Source organism: Fistularia commersonii, chromosome 27 (assembly GCF_037954325.1).
Source record: "Fistularia commersonii isolate RoL2024-O1a breed Wild chromosome 27, RoL_Fcom_v1.0, whole genome shotgun sequence".
Taxonomy (NCBI): Eukaryota; Metazoa; Chordata; class Actinopteri; order Syngnathiformes; family Fistulariidae; genus Fistularia; species Fistularia commersonii.
In genome coordinates, this window is record NC_141310.1 from 560,902 (window position 1) to 584,217 (window position 23,316).

The window sequence follows — 23,316 nt, forward strand, 5'->3', positions numbered from 1 at the left end:
GCCAACAGTTGGCTGACCGATAACAAAACAAAAGTATATTGATCATCAGGTTCTAATTGGGATCCGAACTATGATTTTTTTTCAGATTTTTTGATCATTCCCTCTCTGATTATTAGATTATCCACTCTTACTTTGATCATTCCAAAAATTTAGACCACAGAAAGGGAGTGAAACCCAGCCTGCTGGTGTTTGACGGACAGCAGGACCTTCTGGCACTTTCTAACTGAGGATTAATAATGCTACACCCACAGGCAGAGAAGCGATAACGGTGTGTTATAGAGAGAGTTTATTACTTGATGTTATCTTCGTGGATGAGGACCAGGAACAGAGGACGTCCCTGCATCTTCCAGCACTGTTTGATGAACTGCAGGGCATTCTGCGCGCACACACACACACACACACACACACACACACACACACACACACACACACAATGTAACTTCTGACACAGCACCTCTTTGTTGTGTCGATCTCTTTGTCTTCAAATGTGAAATACCAGGCTAAAATGCAGTAATTACATGGTTCTAATCAGCAGTTAGTAGCGTTACTTGGTCTGTAAACTCCTGATGCTTGATAAATGAAGATTCCTGTAATGAGTGCCGGGCTATGGCTCACTACTTCTCCTTCATGGAAGGTAAACGAGCCAGTAAAACGAGTCAGTGCCGCGGCCTCGGTGGGGGGCCGAGACCCCGGGCTCACCTTGATGTCATCAATCAGCAGCATCACATCCTGCGACAGGTAGAAGTCGCTCAGATCAAACACGATGGGGTAGCAAACCACCGTCCGGCCCAGGATACGATAAATCTGATGGACACAAACACTGATGAGGGTGATGCCCTCTGGTAGAACTCCACCCGCCCCATAAAACTTCCATTATAATATTGTCTTTGCAGATGATTCATCTGTTGGACATAGCTCCTCCCTGACCTTCGTTTGGAAAAAGAAGGGGCAAAGAAAATCGACATTATTTGGTGCCGTGGCAGCACACGGCACAGCTTCATTTCCGACAGAGAATCTCGGGATTTTACCCGTTCAGATCCAAGAGATTCTGCGCCATTCCATAAGACGGCACCAGATGGTGCTGCTGTCCTGGAAGAAGTGTCTGGATTGGCAGGAAGTTATCTTTTTCCTTATTGTTATGATAATTAGCTAAAGATGTTTTTGGTTTCCGTGGCAACTCTCAAAGGCTTAATCTGTCAAAGCCGCAGAAACATTTCTTATGACTATTTATGTAGGATTTTTTAATGATTTGCTTTTCTTGTTACTGGTTCCGTCTCAGGTGTTGTTATGTCCTCGACGGGAACCATCAGAACCAGATAAGGAGCTGCAGCGCTCTGGAATCTGCTTGAGAAATGGATTTTCATTCAAAAAGCTTTGACCTGCAGGAGGCGCACATGCGCCAACAAATGCAGATACTTGCCTGGGGATAGTTTGACCGACAGCTTACCTTGGAGGTGCCGATGCAGCCGACCGGCCTGTCAGGGCGCCCACTCAGCCCCAGCTTCTTATTGATGGCCAAGAAGCTGTACGCCTGCAGGCACACATGCATACTTACACAGACACATACATATACAGGCACACACACTTAGCACTAACCCTTTCTACTTCCACAAGGAAAACATAATCCCTCCAATCTGATTGGCTGCTTCTCATACAAACTATCACTTCTGGGGGGGGACTCATTCCTCAAATGAATACCGCATACTTGTTAGCATCCTAGTAGGAATTGCTAATCTGACATCAGAAATTGAGGTGAATCCTTGCATTATTTTTATCTTTAACACTTTTGAAGGTTTAAATTTATAAACCTATCAAACATAAATATGCGTTAAATAACAACATGACGGCTTGTTGTTGCGCCTTAGCAAACTGCGGGCTTGCTGTGCTTCACAACCAAAACCAGAATGGGAGCTAAGCAGAAGGAACCTCTGCTTACGCTGCTTCCTGTGAGCTGAATACCAATGAAGAAGGGCATCAGCCAATCAAAGCTCCCTTTCATGGGTTTTCTCGGAAACCTTTGAACTCATCTGAGTCTGAAGTTTTCAGGAGAAACACCTGCGTGTTGGTGCTCCGGGTCCTGGTGGTCGATCATTACATTACAGTTATTTCGCAGACGCTTTTAACCAAAGTGATTTACAGTGGAGATGCCAGGGATTGAACTCAGGACCCAGGATGTGCTCTACCCCTGAGCTAAATACGACATACTGAGCAACATACGACAATCAGTGGAACTGCAAGTTCGGCGGCGGGCCCAGAAAAGGGGCTGCATGACACTTCTGACCCCTGCACGTCTCCTAATTCCACCTGTTTGTTCCAAGAATAATGAGAATGTTAGAGGGGGGAGGTTCTCGGAGTTGGGAGGAAGATCGAGAACACGGACAGGAGAACACAGAGACGTTGTTTCTGCTAACAGTTCGTTTTACACAACTGTTAAGTGAAATGTAGCAAGATCCATGATGGTGATTTTAGCCGTTGTCCTTGTCTCCGTGGGGACAGAGTTGTCCTCAGAGGCTTAATGGACCAAGAATATTTGCAAAAAACAACTGAACAAGCTGTTAAAAAGGTCACATTAACCAGTAGGGCAGCGGTCGGGAACCTGTGGCTTGCGAACCATATATGGCTCTTCCGGTGATGGCATATGGCTCCCGGACAATTTTGAGTTGAAAAAGAAAGAATCAGTTTGGAACTGATTTTAAAATACTTGTGATATTTCTTCATAATACTGTGTCATTTCAAAGTAAACAGAAATTAGTTTTGAAGATAAATTTCACTGGTTACCCGTCGGTCGGGTCAGGTACCATTGGCTTCCGAGCATGTCCGGGGTCATTGTAAAAGTGAAGAAATTATTTTATCAGATAGCCAACTAGATTATCTGTGTCAACCCTCGTAACGGAATAGATGGCGAAAAGAAAAAAAGACAATGATTACCATGCATTCCAGGCTGCGTGGACGGAGGAATTTGCATATGGATTTGCGATATGTCTAATATGCTATGATAAAATTGCATCGATGAAACAGTCAAATATAAAGTGGCACTTTGAACAAATCCATGCAGCACCAAAGGTTGTTATTAAAAGTAAGACATCTTTAATTTATTATATGTTAAAAATACTATATGGCTCTAGAAATATATTTAGAAATATTTGGCTTTTATGGCTCTCCCTGTCAAAAAAGGTTCTCGACCCCTGTAGTCGGGCAAGGAGGCTGGTGGGGAAATAATCTCTGGAGATCGAAAATAGGCCAGATTACAGATTATAATGTCTTTGCAGAAGATGGAAAGACAAGGAGGAGTGGAATGGCTACTCTTTCATCTGAGGCAATCCTATTGTTTTCTCTGTAAATGCATGAGTTTAATCTCAGAGAGTCTGAGGTTATACCTACTTTTGACTTTCCTCGAAAAAAAAAATATCCATATGACACACACAAAGGCAAGATCAAGAGGACAAAGGCAGAGCAGAGGACAAAGTGGTGGAAGCTGAAAAGGGAGGAGTGTTGTATGGTTTTCAGGGAGGAGTTGAGAAAGGGTCTGGGTGGTCAGGGTGAGCTTCCAGATGATTGGACAACTACAGCTAGTGTTATCAGGGAGACAGGTAGAATAGTACTTGGTGTGTCATCTGGAAGGAAAGTAGATGAGGAGACTTGGTGGTGGAATGAGGAAGTGCAGGAATATATACAGAGAAAGCGGTTAGCAAAGAAGAAGTGGAATACTGAGAGGACTGAAGAGAACAGACAGAAGTTCAGGGGGATGCGGCGAAAGGTAAATAGAGGTAGCAAAGGCAAAACAAAGGGCATACAATGACTTGTATGCTCGGTTGGATTGTAAGGAGGGTGAGAATGATCTATACAGGTTGGCGAAACAGAGAGATAAAGATAGAGAGGATGTACAACAGGTCCGGGTGATTAAGGACAGAGAGGGAAATGTATTGACTGATGCTAGAAGAGTGATGGGAAGATGGAAAGAGTACTTTGAAGAGCTGATTAATGTGGAAAATGAAAGAGAGGCAAGGGTACTATTGTTGACCGCAAAGTAGCACAAATTAGTAAAAGTGAAGTGAGGAAGGCATAGAAGAGGATGAAGAGTCGAAAAGCAGTTGGCCTGATGATATACCTGTGGCGGTGTGGAAGTGTCTTGGAGAGGCAGCGGTAGATTTTCTGACTAGATTATTCAACAGGATCTTAGAGAGTGAGGAGATGCCTGAAGAATGGAGACAAAGTGTGATGGTGCCTATTTTTAAGAATAAAGGGGATGTGCAGAATTGTGGCAAGTATAGAGGGATAAAGGTGATGAGCCATACAATGAAGTTATGGGAAAGAGTAGTGGAAACTAGACTGAGAGCACAAGTCAGCATTTGTGAACAGCAGTATGGCTTCATGCCTAGGAAGAGTACTACAGATGCAGTATTTGCATTGAGAATGCTAATAGAGAAGTACAGATAAGGTCAGAGAGAGATGCATTGTGTTTTTGTTGACCTAGAAAAAGCATATGACAGGGGGCCAAGAGAGGAGCTCTGGTATTGTATGAGGAAGTCTGGAGTGGCAGAGAAGTATGTTAGACCGGTGCAGGACATGTATGCTAGCTGTGAGACACTGGTACGGTGTGCTGTAGGGGTAACAGAGAAGTTCAAGATGGAGGTGGGACTCCATCAGGGATCAGCTCTGAGCCCCTTCTTGTTCGCAATGGTGATGGATAGGCTGACAGATGAAGTTAGACAGGAATCCCCATGGACCATGATGTTTGCGGATGACATTGTGATCTGTAGTGAGAGCAGAAAACAGGTAGAGGAAAATCTAGAGAGGGGGAGGTATGCTCTGGAAAGGAGAGGAATGAAAGTTAGTCGCAGCAAGACAGAATATATGTGTGTGAATGAGAGGAACTCGGGTGGAACGGTGAGGCTACAGGGAGTGGAGATCAAGAAGCTGGAGGATTTCAGGTACTTAGGGTCAACAGTCCAGAGCAACGGAGAGTGTGGAAAAGAGGTGAAGAGACGGGTCCAAGCAGGTTGGAATGGGTGGAGAAAAGTTTCAGGGGTACTATGTGATAGAAGACTATCACCCAGAATAAAAGGAAAGGTGTACAAGACAGTGGGGAGACCAGCGATGCTGTATGGCCTAGAAGCAGTTACAATGACGAAAAGACAGCAGGCAGAACTACAGGTTGCAGAGATGAAGATGTTGAGGTTCTTTTTGGGAGTGACCAGGATGGATAGGATCAGGAATGAGTCTATCAGAGGAACAGCACATGTTAGATGTTTTGGGGAGAAGGTCAGAGAAGCCAGACTGAGATGGTTCGGTCATTTACAGAGGAGGGATAGAGAATATATTGGTAGACGGATGCTGGAATTGGAGCTTCCAGGCAAGAGGTCTCGAGGAAGACCAAGGAGAAGATTTATGGACGTAGTGAGAGAAGATATGAAGGTAGTTGGTGAGAAAGAGGAGGATACAGAGAATAGGGTTAGATGGAGAAAGTTGACTCGCTGTGGCAACCCCTGACGGGAAAAGCCGAAAGAAGAAGAAGAAGAAGAAGAAGAAGAAGAAGAAGAAGAAGAAGAAGAAGAAGAAGAAGAAGTGAAAAACGCATTACTAATGTAATAAATGTGTAATGAATATATTCCACATCAAAGGAGCATTCTATACTTGTGCAATATCATTTAGAATAGTCATTTGGCAGAATAGAATACAGTCATTTGGATGACGCTTTTATCAAAAGCAACTTAGTGGAGATGCTGGGGATTGAACCCAGGACCTCATATATATGAAGCATGCGCTCCACTGAGCTACACATTCATTTCCGCTTAAGTGTATAATTACCTTATAATACTGTGTAGTACATATGTGCAGTGAAATACTCTGAATTGTAGTGAGGCACTATTATATATATTACCATATATACTACACAATTGTACTGCAGAGTAGGCCTATGTGTATATTATGAGTGGATCAATGAATGTGGGAGCGCAAACAGGAGACTATTTAATTTTTGGAGCTACTTGAGAATTTTCCTGAGCTGAATGACACAGATCGAGTTTGTGATTTAGACTGGTGATTTTCAACCTGTGTTGCGGCACACTAGTGTGCCGTGAGAGATCGCTGAGTGTCACGTCCATGACGTGATGACGTGGAGGTCAATGTTAGAGTAAGTGCTGTGCGACAGTGGCAGTTTGGGATTGCAGAAAGATAAGTGAGTGACAGTGATGGAGACAAAAGAAAAAAGAAAATACGGTGAGCTGAAGGCAATACAGCGAAAGCTATCTTTCATTTACTTTTACCGGAGATCACTGTTCCTTCTAAGCCGCGCGTTTGTGTAATCCCGCACTGCTCCAAATGACTGTTACAAATACGTTTTTTATATGTATCGTATCTTGTACTGACCCGGCTGATATGTCAGATGAGTCTGATATGTACTGTTTACAAATGCAATTTTTATATGTATCGTATCTTGTGGTGACCCGGCCCGTCTGTCAAATTATAAAAGTCAATGTGGCCCCTTAGCCAAAAAGTTTGCCCACCCCTGGTCTAGAACCTTGTACTAGAGCCTCATTTTTAGAATTGGGGTTCTAATATAAGGTTTTAACCTTATACTTGAACCCAATTCCAGAACCTCTTATCAGAATCTCATTCTAAAATCTTGCACAACAACCTCATACCGTCGGTCCTAATGACCCTGACAATTATTGATGAGGAGCAGCAGCTTTTTTATGATCTCCGCAGAGAATGAGACGTCGAGCCATTACACTGATCAATCACCGACCGCGAGTCCACCAATCAATCGCCGGTGGCGATCCGCGGCCCTGGGTATGATGAAGCACTGCCGTGAAATTGATGCCGGGCTGCTGGAATGTAATCTGACCGGCGGAAAGATTGATGATTGATTTGTGAGCGAGGGGAACTGGGGGTTCTATGGTTGATCAAAGCTTCCTCTCCTCTTACTTCCTCCATGTTGTTTGACAGTCAGTCTTGAAACTGAGCGTCGCTCAGTTTCAAGGGGAATCAATCAAGTGATTAATCAATCAACCAATCAGACATCTGGCAAATGCTTGTTTGTTACCTTGACCAGCTCCTTCTGGGGCCAGATCTGGATGGGCTCCACCTGCTGGGGGGTCTGGGTCTGGATGCCATAAGTGTTCAGGAACACCTGGAGCCTGGAGGGGTGGGGGCTTAGTCAGTTCTGCATTGTTCCCCTCACCTTGTTGACCCCCCCCACACACACACACACACAAACACACACATATACCTACCTCTGGCTCTCAGCAATCAGGGCAACGTGAATCACCACGTCGTTCTCGATTGGACCCTGTGACACACATGAGCCAATCAGAGATCTCAAAGCACCGGGTTTAGCTTACAGTAGTCTAGCTTAGCCAAGGCTAATGACATTTTGCCAAACTTGTTTCGCTAGGTTTAGCTTAGCCAACTTAATGAAGCTAAGTGATGAATTGATGATGAAGTGATGAACACACACAGACATTTTCCTGCCCTGAACAGCTGAAGTACTTTTACTTCATTGGTAGAGTACTGGTGCACAGCGGGCCTGTCCGTCAATCATCCTGTGAACAAGACACATCCCGTGCGTGTATGGGTATGTGTGTGTACAACTGAAAGTCTAATGTCTTTTTATTTGTGGAGAAACAGCAGTGTGTGTCTCTGCTAATGTTTCATCAAACATTCAATTAGCTGCGTCCCTCCAGATGTCCTTCAGAGACATTCATCTACTCTGTCCCTGCCCTCCTGATATATGTAATTTACCTGTGTATATGTGTATGTGTGTGTGTGTGTGTGTGTGTGTGTGTGTGTGTGTGTGTGTGTGTGTGTGTGTGTGACCTCTATGCACAGTTGATCATATTCGTTGAAAAATGTGTGTTCAGGGTCATCGAAAACGTAAGCAGGAGCAGGAGCAGCGGCCTTTCATCTCGCTCTCACAGACACGCACACACACACACACACACACACACACACACACACACACACACACACACACACACACACACACATCATTTAGTCGATAAAAGCAGGTTTTGGCCAACAACAGTATTATCATCATCAATCAGGGAGTGAATGAGAAGTGTGTGTGCATGTATTTGTGTGTCACTTTCATTCATCAGTTATTGATTATTGGTGGACACCATATGACTTGAAGACTTGGCAACATTTCATAGCAAAAGTATAAAAGTTGGTATATGAATATTTGAATATATTTCAATAGAAATAAAATCAGGAACTTTATAATCATTACCATTAAACTTATTTTGAGGCCTCATTCTCGAACCCAGAATGTAATTCTAGAACCTAGTGCTAGAGCCTCACATGAGAAGCTTATCTGGAAAGCCTTTACCTGAACCTCATTCTAGAACCTCTTGTAAGAACTTCATTCTTGTGCCACAACACAATTCTAGAACCTTTTTTATGAGTGTGATCCTAAGTTGATTGAACAATATATTGATTATAAGTCGATAATAACTGGATAGGATGGAGGGGAGGATGAAGGAAACGTTTTGATCCACAGCGGTTGACTTTTAGTGCCTGGTCTCGTTAGTGTGAGCAATTTCTTGTTATACCTGTGAGGAGGAGGAGCTTATCTAAAGGATTGAATCAACTTCAGCGTGTTTGCATGCCTCAGCCTCGTTTCCGCCTTCTTTCCCTTTCTGCTGATTGGACAAATATTTCTTGCTGAGTTTCGGGAAACATTGGGACAGAAAATGAATAAAACAACAAACAAGCGGAGGGACGCGACCCGCTAATGCACTGCCGTCTAAAAATAACCTCACAAGCGGGGTGGGGGATAAATATGCTGAAGAACAAGAAGTAATGGGTTTTTCCTCACAGCGACTGAGTGCATCGGAGCGTGGGCAGAGTCACGTGACTCCACTGCCATCCAACGCCGACATGAGGTGTTCTGACAGGCCTCCCCTCCCCCGAAACATCTGGAATTATTGCCTTGTGATGAACAAATCAAGCTAGGCTAACACTTACCATAGCAAACCATTCATTGCGCCAAGCTAACAAGTTTGTCACAGATCTGACTCAGGGATGCATTACAGAGTTTCTTTTCCTCTTCTTCTTTCGGCTTTTCCCTTCAGGGGGCACCACAGCGAGTCAACTTTCTCCATCTAACCCTATACTCTGTATCCTCCTCTTTCTCACCAACTACCTTCATATCCTCTCTCACTACATCCATAAATCTTCTCTTTGGTTTTCCTCGAGACCTCTTGCCTATTCTCTATCTCTCCTTTGTACATGACCAAACCATCTCAGTCTGGCTTCTCTGACCTTCTCTTCAAAACATCTAACATGTGCTGTTCCCCTGATAGACTCATTCCTGATCCTATTCATCCTGGTCACTCCTAAAGAGAACCTCAACATCCTCATCTCAGCAACCTCTAGTTCTGCCTGCTGTCTTTTGGTCATTGTAACAGTTTTTAGTCCATACATCATCGCTGGTCTCACCACTGTCTTGTACACCTTTCCTTTTATTCTGGGTGATAGTCTTCTATCACATAGTACCCCTGAAACTTTTCTCCACCCATTCCAACCTGCTTGGGCCCGTCTCTTCACCTCTTTCCCACATTCTCTTTTGCTCTGGACTGTTGAGCCCAAGTACCTGAAATCCTCCAGCATCTTGATCTCCACTCCCCGTAGCCTCACCGTTCCACTCAAGTTCCTCTCATTCACACATATATATTCTGTCTTGCTGTAACTAACCTTCATTCCTCTCCTTTCCAGTGCATACCTCCACCTCTAGATTTTCTTCGACCTGTTCCTTGCTCTGACTACAGATCACAATGGAGATTCCTGTCTAACCTCATCTGTCAGCCTGTCCATCACCATTGCGAACAAGAAGGGGCTCAGAGCTGATCCCTGATGGAGCCCCACCTCCACCTTGAACTTATCTGTTACCCCTACAGCACACCATGCCACTGCCTCACAGCTAGCATACATGTCCTGCACCAGTCTAACATACTTTTCTGTTACTCCAGACTTCCTCATACATTACCAGAGCTCCTCTCTTGGCCCCCTGTCATATGCTTTTTCTCTACAAAAACACAACGCAGCTCCCTCTGGCCTTCTCTGTACTTCTCTATTAGCATTCCCAGAGCAAAGACTGCATCTGTAGTACTTTTTCCAGGCATTAAGTCTTGTGCTGCTCACAAATGCTTACTTGTGGTCTCAGTCTAGTTTCCACTACTCTTTCCCATAATTTCATCTTATGGCTCATCAACTTTATCCCTCTATAGATGCCACAGTTCTCTACAATGCTCTTGTCTCTCTCACTACGATCCTGTTGAATAATTGAGTCAGAAAATCTACCGCTGCCTCTCCAAGACACTTCCACACCTCCACGGGTATACCATCAGGACTGTTTTTCCACTCTTCATCCTCTTCAATGCCTCCCTCACTTCACTTTTACTAATTTGTGCTACTTTGTGGTATATAATAGTCACGTCTTCTACCCTTACCTTTCTTTCATTTTCCACATTAATCAGCTCTTCAAAGTACTCTTTCTATCTTCCCATCACTCTTCTAGCATCTGTCCATACATTTCCCTTTCTATCCTTAATCACTCGGACCTGATATACATTCTTTCCATCATTATCTTTCTGTTTCGCCAACCTGCATAGATCATTCTCACCCTCCTATTCAACCCAGCATACAAGTCATTGTATGCCCTTTGTTTTGCTACCTCTATCTTTACCTTGCGTTGTATCTCCCTGTACTCCTGTCTGTTCGCTTCAGTCCCCTCAGTATCCCACTTCTTCTTTGCTAACCGCTTTCTCTGTATATACTCCAGCACTTCCTCATTCCACCACCAAGTCTCCTTATATACTTTCCTTCCAGATGATACACCAAGTACTCTTCCACCTGTCTCCCTTAACAAACAAGCTGTTGTTGTCAAATCATCTGGAAGCTCACCCTGACCACCCAGACCCTTTCTCAACTCCTCCCTGAAAACCATACAACACTCCTCCCTTTTCAGTTTCCACCACTTTGTTCTCTACCCTACATTTGTCCTCTTGATCTTCCTTGTCACCAGTCATCCTACAAACCATCATCCTATGCTGTGTGGCTACACTCACCTACAACTACTTTGCAGTCACTGATCTTTCAGGTTATCTCGTCTATACAAGATGTAGTCTATGCGTGCGCTCCTAGCTCCGCTCTTATAAGTTACCCTATGTTCCTGTCTTTTCTGGAAAAAGGTGTTTACCACAGCCATTTCCATCCTTTTTGCAAAATCTACCACCATCTGTACCTCTGCGTTCCTATTCTATATACCAAATCGGCCCATTACTTCTTCATCCCCTCTATTGCCTGCACCAACATTGTGCATTGAGGTCTGAACCAATTACCACTCTCTCATCTCTGGAGATATTCTGCATCACTTCATCTAGCTCATTCCAGAACTTCTCATTCTCCTCAAACTCACATCCCACCTGCGGGGCATAGCCACTCACAACATCGAGCATCATACCTTCAATTTCCAGTTTCAGACTCAGTCTATCTGACATTCTTTTCACCTCCAGAATGTTCCTAACTAAGTCTTCCTTCAAGATAACTTCTACTCCATTTCTCTTCTTGTCAGTACCATAGCAGTGCAACTTGAAGCCTACTCATAAGCTTCAAGCCTTACTACCTTTTCACCTGGTCTCCTGGACACACAGCATATCCACCTTCCTCTCTTCATCATGTCGACCAACTCTCAACCTTTTCCTGTCATAGTCCTGATATTCAAAGTCCCTACTCTCAGTCCCAGGCTCTTTCCTTTCCTCCTCTCTCTCTGCTTCCGAACACGCCCTCCTCTTGGATGCATTGCAGAGTTTGATTAGAGAAATCCCTAAAAACAGGATAACTTCTTTAAGTTGTAAATGATATAATTGTTACGCCCCCCTCCACCTCTCCCAGAGTTGAATGTTCTGACCCCCCCCGCACCCTGCTGTTGGTGGAACAATTGAGCTGACTCTGACCTGGTTGGAGTATCTCATGCTGACGTTGCGTTGATCTTGACGAGGAACGTAGCGATGGATGGGATCAATGTCTTTGGGACTGATCAGCTCCTCCGCTGGGTAGTGCACACGCACACACACACATTCACACGCACACACACATTCCAACACACATGTGCGCACGCACACGCACGCACACGCATGCACGCACACACACACACACACACACAGATATACACACACACAATTTGACAACGAATAAACACTCAAAATCTGACCATTCACCCAGTTTAACTAATACTGCAATATCAATGTGCACAGGTATGTCTATTCAGAGGATTCACACACACACATACGCACACATACTTGCTCACTTACACACTCACCCAGCAGCTGGGCGATTGTGTACAGGGCTTGACCCCACAGGAAGATTTTGCCGTCGCGGCCTGAGTTGCTGGGGAATCTCTTCTGGCTGCCATGTTTGTTCTGCTCCGCCTCCACAAAGTCGGCTGGCACGTGGTAATACTTCGGGATGATGGCGTGACCTGCCATCATGGACCGTGATGCAAAAAAGAATGTGTGGGTGTGTGTGTGTGTGTGTGTGTGTGTGTGTGTGTGAGAGAGAGAGAGAGAGAGAGAGAGACACTCACCCTCATAGGACTGGAAGATGATTGGCTCCAGCAAGTCTTGGTATTCTTTCACCTGAGCCTTGTTTCCTCTGAAAACTCCTGCAGGAAAAATAATCTACACTATATAATTCATCAGTTTATATGCTTCTTATCTGTATTTTGAAAAGAAAAATGTAATTAATCTCAATTAATCCATTATAAATGTTAATTTTACAGAAAAGGTTCATGCTTGAAAGGATGGCCAATTGATTATTTTCCTTTGCAGAAAAAACACGATGACTCTAAAAAAATAAAATAATAAAAAAAAACAGGGGCCAATCTGTTAAAAAATAATTAAATTTGTTCCCCTGGTGCTCCGCAGGCAGTGCTGCAGGTTGTTTGCTTTTTGTTGCTAATTAGAATCAATCACTCTGTTTTCCCGCACGTAAGGGAGTTTCCAATGCTTTCGGACTCCAGACCACCAAGATAAAAGCCTCAGTCTCATCAACAATGGAGGCAAGGTAGCGACCTGATTGTTAAAAACGACAGAAGGTTGTCGGCGGAGTATGGAATGAATCAAGGGGATTCAAAAATTCCTGAATTCATATTTCCGATTAACACGCTCCTTCCTTTGCGTCGACGTTCCCTTGGGGTCGCATGCACATTTGTTTTTATACTCAAAAAAAAAAAGAAATCCGCTGCACCCCCAACCAAATGAGAAAATGAAAATTTTCCCCATCCCGTCGCCAACCTGCTTACGGTGACTCACCGTCAATCATCATGTAGACGAAGAACAAAGGGAACTCGCACTCAATGCCGTCGAACAGCTGCGGGGAGACGAGAGAAGAGTTTATTGCTTTTTCATTTTAGAATTCCTTTCGGAGGCGGCCGACTTCAGCATTAGCAGCTAGCTACACGCCACTCGGCTAAACCACAAGGTTAGACGATGGATGCATTAACTGGAAGACAGTTAAATCCACCTGCAGAATGAAGAAGACTCGCCCATCGCTGCCGGCGTCTGAAACTTTTGGTGTGTCAGACAGCAGCTGCCTGACGAGGCCATGGCAATTACAAAGATAATTGATTTAAAGTCGACGTTTGGAGGAAAGCTGGGATTATGGAAACAGCCCATGGTCCATATCTCGCTTCCTTCCCTCTTCTCCTGGAGAGGAGGCGGCGGTTCATCTTGTCGACTCCGCTGTCACGCAATTATTTCGTTGGAAAACCGGCATAATCGCATCGCCGTTACTGTGAATATTAATGTTGCATTAAATTGGATTTCCTTTCTTTTCCTGCCGGGTTTATTCATGACTGTGTGAAGGAGACAGGATGGATGTAGCACCTGACAGGTGGAACCAAAAACGAGATGCTGGAAAATAGCAAATAGTCCCCCTCCCCCTGTTAGCTCAAGTTTCACAGGAGGAAGTCACATGACTCAGATTCTGCTGGTTCCTACGGCAGCTTTAGCATCAGGAAATAGCACAAACGTTCCGACTGTGCTTGGGGATGTTTCTAATGGTTGTGAATCAAAGAACAGGTTACCACAATTCTGGAGAAGACAATGAAGATGATGTGGGGTCAGGACAGGCCGGAGAACCGAACTGGAGACAAGACGAGCTAAGACTGGGCCAAGGGTGGGACAGCTGGTTTAGAATTAGCAGTGAGTCAAAGTCTCCACGGGTCAGGGTCAGGCTTAGGCGATGAGTAACATGCTAACCGATCACGCTAGGAAAAATCAGCACTCAGCCGATCTGCATCACTTTGTCCTTGAAATCTGGTGGTCAGCAGATACATCGAGGTCGGCATGTTCTAACAAAAATATGAGACAAAGATGAAAGAGAGCATCTCTGCAAGTCTGAGGATGATCCAGCGCAACAGGACATCTGGAAGCATCTCAGCGAGCAGTAGATGTCATTAGCCCTGCGCTATCTTCGTCCTCATCTCTTTCAATAATCTCCATCCTGATGGGAGATAACACACCCTAATGCAATAACAAATGGGTGTTACGGCCCTGCCACACACACACACACACACACATACACACACACACACACAAACACACACACACACACACACACATACACACACACAAACACACACAAACACACACCACACACACGTGTGTGCACGAAATTCAGCCATTGGAGTAACGACTCAATATCTGTCAGTTTAAATGTTCCTCTCAACGGGTTTTAATGTCTGCATTGGAACGGGGGGCGTCGGCCGAGATAAAAGCTGATCAAGCCGCGGCAGAGGAGCAAAACGATTTCATGCATTGCTTTTATTTTAAAGTTTTATGCTGAAGGATCCTTTTTAGCTTATATGCACGGAGCCACTGACGACCCTCCGAAATGGCCGTGTGCGCAAAGCTAAAGGTCAATTTGGAATTGACCAAAATCAAGGGTAAAGCCAAGGGTTGCAGGGTGGAAGGACTACAACTTTAAATTGCGAAATACGTGAAGACAGGTCACGGGCCATCCGAGGCTTTTCAAGTTAAGCTTTGAATGATGTACTCCGGAAAGTAAAGAGGAGCGGCAAGGACATCGGGGAAATCTGGAGCTTCAACGTAGAAACGATTTTGACTTCTCCTTGGCTTTGGAGGAGAGGTATGATATCAAACTAAGTATATATAGCTAATTGCTCGCCCCTGGGCTAAACTATTAGAACTTGGCTTATTTTATCATTTTTGGAGCTCAATATTGTCTATTATATTATCCAACTCACAAAGTGAGGCACTGGTAATTAACTTGCGACCATCTATGAGGAGTTAGATGGTAACAGGGCTGCTGAAGTACCGTCGGATGTCTGTCTTGTTGCACAGAAGATCCCCTCAGATAGTCATGCATTCATGTCCTGGATTCTTGAACGAGACAAATCTGCGTTCTGATGACGGCCAACTGTGTGAGAACTGCCTTTTGTGAAATACAGTTTCCAAAGACCTGAATAACAATTAGTGCTGCATTTCCGGATGCTGAGATCAGCGGATTAGCTGAATCCTGGTGCCCACCTTCATTTCTGCTGGTCTGTAGTAGCGCCGTGATTTGTCCTCGTTGGCGGTGCGGTAGCCGTCGCGCAGGAAACGCTTAAAGCCGTATTTGCCCCGAAGCTTGCGGACAATCTTGTCCAGCGTCTGACTATATAAGGCGTCGTCGTCTACAGCAAACGCCGGGTAGCTGATAGTGGGAAGTAGAGCTGCGTCTGTGTTCTGTCACGGAGGAAAACATACCAATTCGCTCAGGGTTCTATTCCCAAAATTAAGCGGATACTGAGACCAGAGCTTGTTATGAGCTGAACAAATACACAGGTAGTGTTGCTTGTAGCTCTACTAAATTCTCCAGGGTGTAAAACTGATAATGTTATAACTGCCTTGTTACACAGCGGGAGGACTCACATGTGATCGAGATTCTCGAGGAAGCAGGGAGCACATAGTCTGTCTGTTCCTGTTGTGGGCGTCCAAATCCACGAATATCACCGACCACGAGCAGCCCTGCAGAGGAACGTGCACACTTAGCACTCGCAACACTCTCCATAACACACTCTCAGGCCACCGAGTGTTTGACAAAAAAGAAGAACTATCCGGGAGAGTGGGGGGGGTTTCCAAAATTAGTAAAGCCGACACTCATCCAGGCCACTTAAACGCCTCGACGTACCTGGTTCCCAAACAGGTTGAATCCGTTGATGGCTTCCAGAGCAGCTTTGGCCAAACCCACTGAGCTGGAAGGGTTGGAGAGACAGGCAAGTGCTATAATTATAAGCCCTCCAAGATACTTTTTCCTGGTTTTGTTAAAGTTTCTTTATTTAAAATGACTCAGGAGGCCTGGAAAATGTAATTTTATTTAAATTCTTGCGAGTCTCGCCACTGAGCAGCCTCGGGGGCGGCTTTGCTATTCATCTTCCTCCTACTCTCCTTGAAAGTTGGATTTTTTTATCCTGATTAGTTTCTCGTTGATTTTCTCACATTTCGAAAATGATGTATTCGGTTTCTTTGCCTATTTTTTTTACATTGATTTTTAGTGAGAGTTTTTTTATTGACAGCATTTCTTGCTGATTTACAGGGTCTTTCTGGAGAAGTTCCTGGTTATTTTCTCTTTGTTGTGCCTGTCCCCGCTGTCTTTCAATTTTCGCACTGACCTCGAATGCAACTCTGTGCTGCCATTGTTGTATTTGCTACCTCGTTCCCACATTCCATAATCAGGGACCCGGTAGGCTCGTTCCACACAGAAGACCAGGTTCTGGATGAAGGAGACCTGTGGGGAAAACATGCATATATGCATACACAAACACAGTCAGCTGTGTGTGCTTCATGGTGACACACAGTCCCTCAAGATAATGGGTACCAATCGATAATCAATCAGTCTGATCAGTTCATCTTTGAATTGAAAGATTGCAGGTGCAAGAGGCCATGCGATCTATGACACGGATCAGGGCGCCATGCCATTTGACATCCTCCAACTCGGTGAGGGTTAAAAAAGCCCGACGCTGCAGACAAAGACAGACATACACATCTCTTTCAAACAGACACACACACATGCATCAAAGACGCACATAAGCGTCACACAGACATCCTCATGTTGACCCTTCCTGTGTCCAGATGAAGATGAAGGGAGCGATGAAGATGTCTGAAGAATAAATAGACAACTGAAAACTGAAGATGTGTGTGTGTGTGTGTGTGTGTGTGTGTGTGTGTGTGTGTATGTGTGTATGTGTGTGTGTATAGATGTGTGTATGAGATCTTGACTGATTGCAGATCTAATCTGAAATGACAGGTCGGAGCAGGAAGACGGAGGGAGTGAAGAAAAGATGGAGGCTTGTAGTTAAAGAGACAGGAGCACTATGCGTGTGTGTGTGTGTGTTGTTAGAATATTCCGTCATGATTATAACGCATTGTGTTTACATACATTCATTGTATTTACTGTTTATTTTGATTGTAGTCCTTGTGTGACGTGAAGACGCTCACGTCAAGAGAGACTTGAAAAACCCCCCACGTCAAATTATAGAATCTCCAACCTTACACCATTATTTCACTTTCAATTGCAAAGACTGTTAAAATGTAACTGCGAGACCCCATCATGTAATGTGAAGGAATGCACTACCCCGTACCTTTCTACTGACACTCCCACGGGTAATCAACCAAGCCGACCCCCAGCTTTGATTGGCACGCGGTTTAAACAGCCCCACAGCCCAGGTGCTCACATTCCAAGAGAGTGTAAACCAGGGGGTCAGGAGAAGTTTATCAGGACATTCTGCGACCAGCGGCTGTGATCGAAGCACAGTTTTACGAGGCCCCGCACCCCAGATGCCCGCACTCCTAGAGAGCGTAAAACCAGGGGGGGTCGGGGAAGTCATTATCAGGCCTTCCTCCAACCCTTTGGCCAAGAGGTATAAAATGAGCCTGATCCTTTGGATCGGGGCCAGAACTTCTTCATCTATACATTCGACTGGATGCGTCTCAGCAAGTGTCTAGAGGAGCCGAACGATCCTCGCGGGGTGACATTCATTCTGGCCCGGGATATCTCGTAAGTTAATTTTCTTGACTTTGAATAAACCACTTTTGCTTGATTATTTCCTGGCCGTTGTGATGTTTTTCCCTGAATGATAATCTGAACACACCAGGACAACAAAGTCCGGTCCCGTGGCAGGAGCCACAAAAACAGACGTGTGTGTGTGTGTGTGTGTGTGTGTGTGTGTGTGTGTGTGTGTGTGTGTGTGTGTGTGTGTGTGTGTGTGTGTGTGTGTGTGTGTGTGTGTGAGAGAGAGATTAACACGCTAACCCTTTGCTATCTCAATTGTATGTTGATGAATATTGCCTCCCATTGGTCCAGGAGTCATATAACCCCGGAAATGTTTACAGAGTTAAAGAAGTTTTCTGACACAATATGTTGATATTTTAGGTAATTATTTGTATACTCCATTGTAGTTTCTGTTTGGTCTTAACAACTATAAATTCTATTTTATTTTATTTGTTGTTTCATCTTTCACTCAGGGAATGTCTGATAATCTGACACACACACACACACACACGCACACACACACACACACGCACACACACACACACACACACACGGATGTTGGCAGGTAACAGGTAACAGGAAAAAGGGAACTTCGGAGAGAAAAGTGAACTCTAACCCTGACTGTCATTAGCCTCCCCTTAGCTTATAGCTTTGGGTTCTTTGGTGTGGTGGTGTTGGGTTCAGGATATTAGCAAAGTGCTCTTAGCATGATGTTAGTAGTCTTGTGATATTAGAATGGTGTTATCAGTCTCCAGATTTTAGCATAATATGATTACCAGCATGACCTTCAACTTTGTGATTCTGCATAATGTCACTAGTCAATTCATATTAGCATAGTGGGATTACTATGATGTTGATATTTTGAACATGACAGAAAACCCTTACCTTATTAGCATGATACTATCACCTTGGCAATATTCGCATGATGTTTCTAGTTACAGAATATTAGCATAGCACTATAGAATGATATCAACAGTATTATGACACTTGGCGTTGTGCTGGAATAATTGTGATCTTAGCATAGTCTCAATAGCTTGATATCAGCCCTGTGACAGTAGCTGTAGCTGATGTTATTAGCATAGTGCTAGCAGTTTTGTGATTTAGCATGGCGTTACTAGTTTCATGACATTAATATGGTATGAATAGCATGACATTACTGTTTTCTAATAATAGCATGTCGTTATCAACATAATTTTACTGTTTTGTCATATTAGCAAGGTGTTTTATTCACTTTGTCTCATGTCGTTAGCCTGTCGTTAGCATTGGGTGTTTACCTCATCTGTGTTGTAGATGATCTGCAGGCCGGAGCAGATCATCTCCACCAGGTAAAGCAGAAACAGAGAAACTGCGTCAATCTGAAGCAGACAGAGGACATTGTGAATTTGCTGCACTCCGGATGAATAAATAAAATGAAATACATAAGCCCTTTGTCTTTCTACAATCCCTTATTCCATCTTGCTCGTTCACTTCCTGGATATTTGTGCATTTGGGAACACCACTTGCTATGTGCGGTCCCACAGATGCTTGGAATATAACCCTATGAGAGAATTTTGCTCAGCTTGAGGAAGTAGATTTGATCTTTTGTTTTTTATTTGTTTCGAAATTGATGAAAAGGATAGGCAGTAGAGTGACGATGGCTTGTAAGGGATATTCTAGGATGGCAAATCGAGGTGTGCGGCAGACATTAAGAATTCACATCTGAGTCAGGATGAAGAGAGGAAATCGGCCTCTGACTCGTTTCAGTTGACAGCCTTTCTTCCCCCCTCCCACATCGTTTAAGAGACGACTCTGTTATATGATTTAAAATCGTCACTGGGGTGTGAAATGACTCAAGTCATGCCTCAAACTTCCTGCCGTTAATTTCACCTGATCAGGTTCTTTCCATTTTCTCCCTTTGTGTTATTAGTCCTTTAGGAGGGTGTTATGACACTTATTATTTGTCCTGTCATGAAACGGCTTGAAACTTATAAAGATGGCAAATAAACAAAAAGCCAGTTTTGTAACAGAAACACAAGATTGAACCTTTCATTATATATTTTAGATAAGTTGATACATTTTTTTACACTGTTTTATCTTTCTCATTTCCTGTCTTGATTGTGATTTCACAATACACGACACAACACACGCTCTGCGTTGGATGCAGTTCAGGTTCTGACCTGCAAGTGGTGGTACTCGCTGTAGTTGTGCACCTCATCGCCTGTGTTGACGTTGAACACAGAGTGCAGACACTTGGACGGACTGGGGTCCTGTTTGAACTGCTCCACCTGACCAGGATACAGACACACACACACACACACACACACACACACACACACACACACACACACACACACACACACACACACACACATACAGAGTCATGAAATGGTTGGGGCCTTCTTACTCAATCAGCTATTTTAAATGCTTTTGTGTGAGTGTGTGTGTTTCCCCTGCTAGTGTCATACTTAATGACACTGGAATTCCAATATGGAAAAAAGAACAAGACTGGACATATTTATAAAGGCAGTACAATATTGTGGTGCTTACAGTGATTCACAGTAATTACTTCACCTTATCACAGTAAATTTCTTAGATTGTTTTTGCAGTGACTTAGTTTATTACCGCTTTATGAGCCCATGTTGCATTCAGGATCCAGGCATTGTGTCAGCAGCTTCTTATAAACAATTAGCCCTCTGTCCTGGTATTCACCTCCCTTGTAGGTCCCATTTCATCCTGAGGGTCCCCCAACCCCCCAGATGCTCCACTATGTGTCTCCCAATAGCGGCTGGGATGTGAATTTCCTGCATGGGGTAGTGGCCAGTCAGTGTGAGAAACTATCCTGACCCGGTTTACAGTTCGAATTAGCCAGAGTTTAATTATCCAGACGAGCTAATGCGTAGCCAAGGAGTTAGTGCCCGTGGTTCCTCTATGTTTTCTGCCAATACTTCAACTCTGCGGCACTGTGGCTAGATGCAAACTGCTTGTCTCTGTGAATTGTTGTCAATTGTGACTTGACATTCTGGGCTCATACATCCTGTCTCCCCGCTCTTTATTTTGTAGTTTGTTAGCAAGCTACCCCCCCTCATCCCCACATATATCCAAAAAAGTGTTGTATTTAATAGCAGAAGACAGGTGGCCATTAAACACCCCTCTCCATGTAATTAATTATTAGCTTTGTAATTAAGACCCAACGATTAAATAAAGCAGACAGACGTCCACGGACGCTTTCACAAGCAGCTCTATTAGAAGACTGCGACTTCTGATCTGCAACGCAGCGTGTAATCGCTGTGTGCTTGCATGGCGCATGTGAGGCAGGTTTTCAGTGGACTCACCTTGTCAGCCTGTCTCATGTAGCAGTACAGGATCCCTCTCATGCACTTGATGGCAGAATGTTCCAGTTCGTGGGTCCGACCCAGATCATCGTCGATGCGCCTGAAATACAGGAAAGGTGATGTGATACCATCGGGGATGCTAATGTTTATGTTCACTGCTGTGAACTAAAACTATGTCAAGTCCTGGATTCCAGTTGGAACTGGGCCAAAAAAGCAACAATCAGAGGAACAATTTTGCTAATGTATGAGTAATCATGGCAACAGAAACTGCCAGAAAGCATTTCCCAATGGGAAAATTAGGAGGTGAGTTTTAAAATGAATTAGCAAGATAACTATTTAAACTAGTTCCAGTGCAGTGACAGAGGACTAACTCTGTCTAATCCACTGCCATCACAAGTGAAGTTACTCAATGCTAGTGCTAACAGGGGCAAAAATAGCACCGACAGGCACAAACGTAGGGCTAACAGTGGCTAACTCAGCTTTTTCAAGCCAACACATCTTTAGCATGTGACTCTTATGAAAAAGAAAAAAAACAAAAACAGAAAATCCCAATGTAAGCCTCACAGCAGATGAGACAGATGAGTCAGATTCATCAGATTTTCAAGCCTTACATTTTTTTAGCATACAACTCTTCATTAACAAAAAACAAAAAATAAACAAATAACTAATATGAGCCTGACAGCAGCTTGCACATGGCAATACTAGATCAAGAACTTGCAACCCAATAGTGGCTAATAAACATAGCTCACATGTTGGCATCACTAAAAATGGCTGTCACTTTTAGGAAAACAGATATTAAAAGATCTTGCTAAACTGTGCTAATCCAAGCCTTTAGGCAGCTAAAACATGGCTAACATAAGCTAAAAGGTATAATAAGAGACATGTCAATTGAAACGTGTTGGGGAATTTTCTAGTTTGGTCGTGTTTGAGCCTCTTGTTGCCTCTTCTCTTGAGGTTCCTCCAGTTCCTCCAGAGGTCAATTGATTGGCTCGTCAGACGAGACATTCAGGGGTCAGAGGAGCCAGCAGGGGGCGGGCAGCGGTATTCAAATATAGGCAGCAAAGGTTATGCTAACAAGGACGGAGGATTACGTGGGATCGGACAGCGCATAACCTGCACATCCAAACCAATTTGGCAGATATTTTAGAGGCCAAAACCGGGCAGCTTTTCATCTCGCGCTTCTCTCAAAGTGCTCCGCAGTGAATCCATTACTGCCAGCGAGTGGCAATAAAACCCCCCACCATGCGAGCGATGATCCGACAGCGACAGGAGCCGCCGCGACATAAACACTTTAATTTCAAGCCATCAGGCAAACATAAAGCAGGAGAGGGAGGTGAGAGCGAATTAAACACTCATCTCGCCTCTGAGGTCGGAACAAATTCAATTAAGGCGGGGGGACTCGGCGAAGCAGGACAGATGACAAAAAAGGGGAAAAAAAAAACCTTGTTACGCTCCTTCTGACAGTTTCACTCATCTGGTCGCAGGAAACAATGAGGTTAATTAATGAGTTCACAAAGTCCTGTTATTACTGCTTTATTAATGCAATTTAACAACTTTATTTCCTGATATCACATCTGTATTCTGACCGATTTTGCAGGATTATGACTTTAAAGCAGCAGAATGGTTACTTTATTCTAACAATGCCGCAGTTTCTTGCAAGTTCACCTTTTACACTTCTTTTTTCCAATATTAGGATACTGTGACAGATTTTTCCAAGATACACATTCTTAAATTTTGTAGTATAATAAATTATTATCAGTAGTAGTAATAGTACTAGAAGTCGTTGCACTGCTTTAATTATCATTGTAGTTTGGAGAAAGCAAGTGAGAGAATAATAGTGGTAGATAGAGTGACTGGCAAAGCGATGGGAGTGCAAACATTGATATACAGTAATGGAGTGACAGTAATGGAGTGACAGAATGAAGGAGTGACATGGAGGGAGAGTGTAAGT

At 44.0% G+C, this 23,316-nt stretch overlaps 1 protein-coding gene across 4 annotated transcripts in view; it reads right to left on the minus strand.

Annotated features, from left to right (window-relative positions):
- The window catches only part of phkb (phosphorylase kinase, beta), a 41,749-nt gene that overhangs the window by 9,305 nt on the left and 9,128 nt on the right, over positions 1–23,316 (minus strand). For all 4 annotated transcript variants that reach the window (XM_086174897.1, XM_086174895.1, XM_086174896.1 and 1 more), the window contains 16 exons: positions 21,366–21,465; positions 20,211–20,318; positions 19,329–19,409; positions 16,676–16,791; positions 16,195–16,258; positions 15,936–16,031; positions 15,552–15,749; positions 13,314–13,371; positions 12,587–12,664; positions 12,323–12,481; positions 11,958–12,052; positions 7,236–7,291; positions 7,046–7,139; positions 1,448–1,531; positions 700–804; positions 294–376 (listed from right to left, as the gene is read on the minus strand). In XM_086174897.1, coding sequence (XP_086031023.1) covers positions 294–376; positions 700–804; positions 1,448–1,531; positions 7,046–7,139; positions 7,236–7,291; positions 11,958–12,052; positions 12,323–12,481; positions 12,587–12,664; positions 13,314–13,371; positions 15,552–15,749; positions 15,936–16,031; positions 16,195–16,258; positions 16,676–16,791; positions 19,329–19,409; positions 20,211–20,318; positions 21,366–21,465 — 1,575 coding nt within the window. The remainder of the gene's footprint in view (positions 1–293; positions 377–699; positions 805–1,447; positions 1,532–7,045; positions 7,140–7,235; positions 7,292–11,957; positions 12,053–12,322; positions 12,482–12,586; positions 12,665–13,313; positions 13,372–15,551; positions 15,750–15,935; positions 16,032–16,194; positions 16,259–16,675; positions 16,792–19,328; positions 19,410–20,210; positions 20,319–21,365; positions 21,466–23,316) is intronic.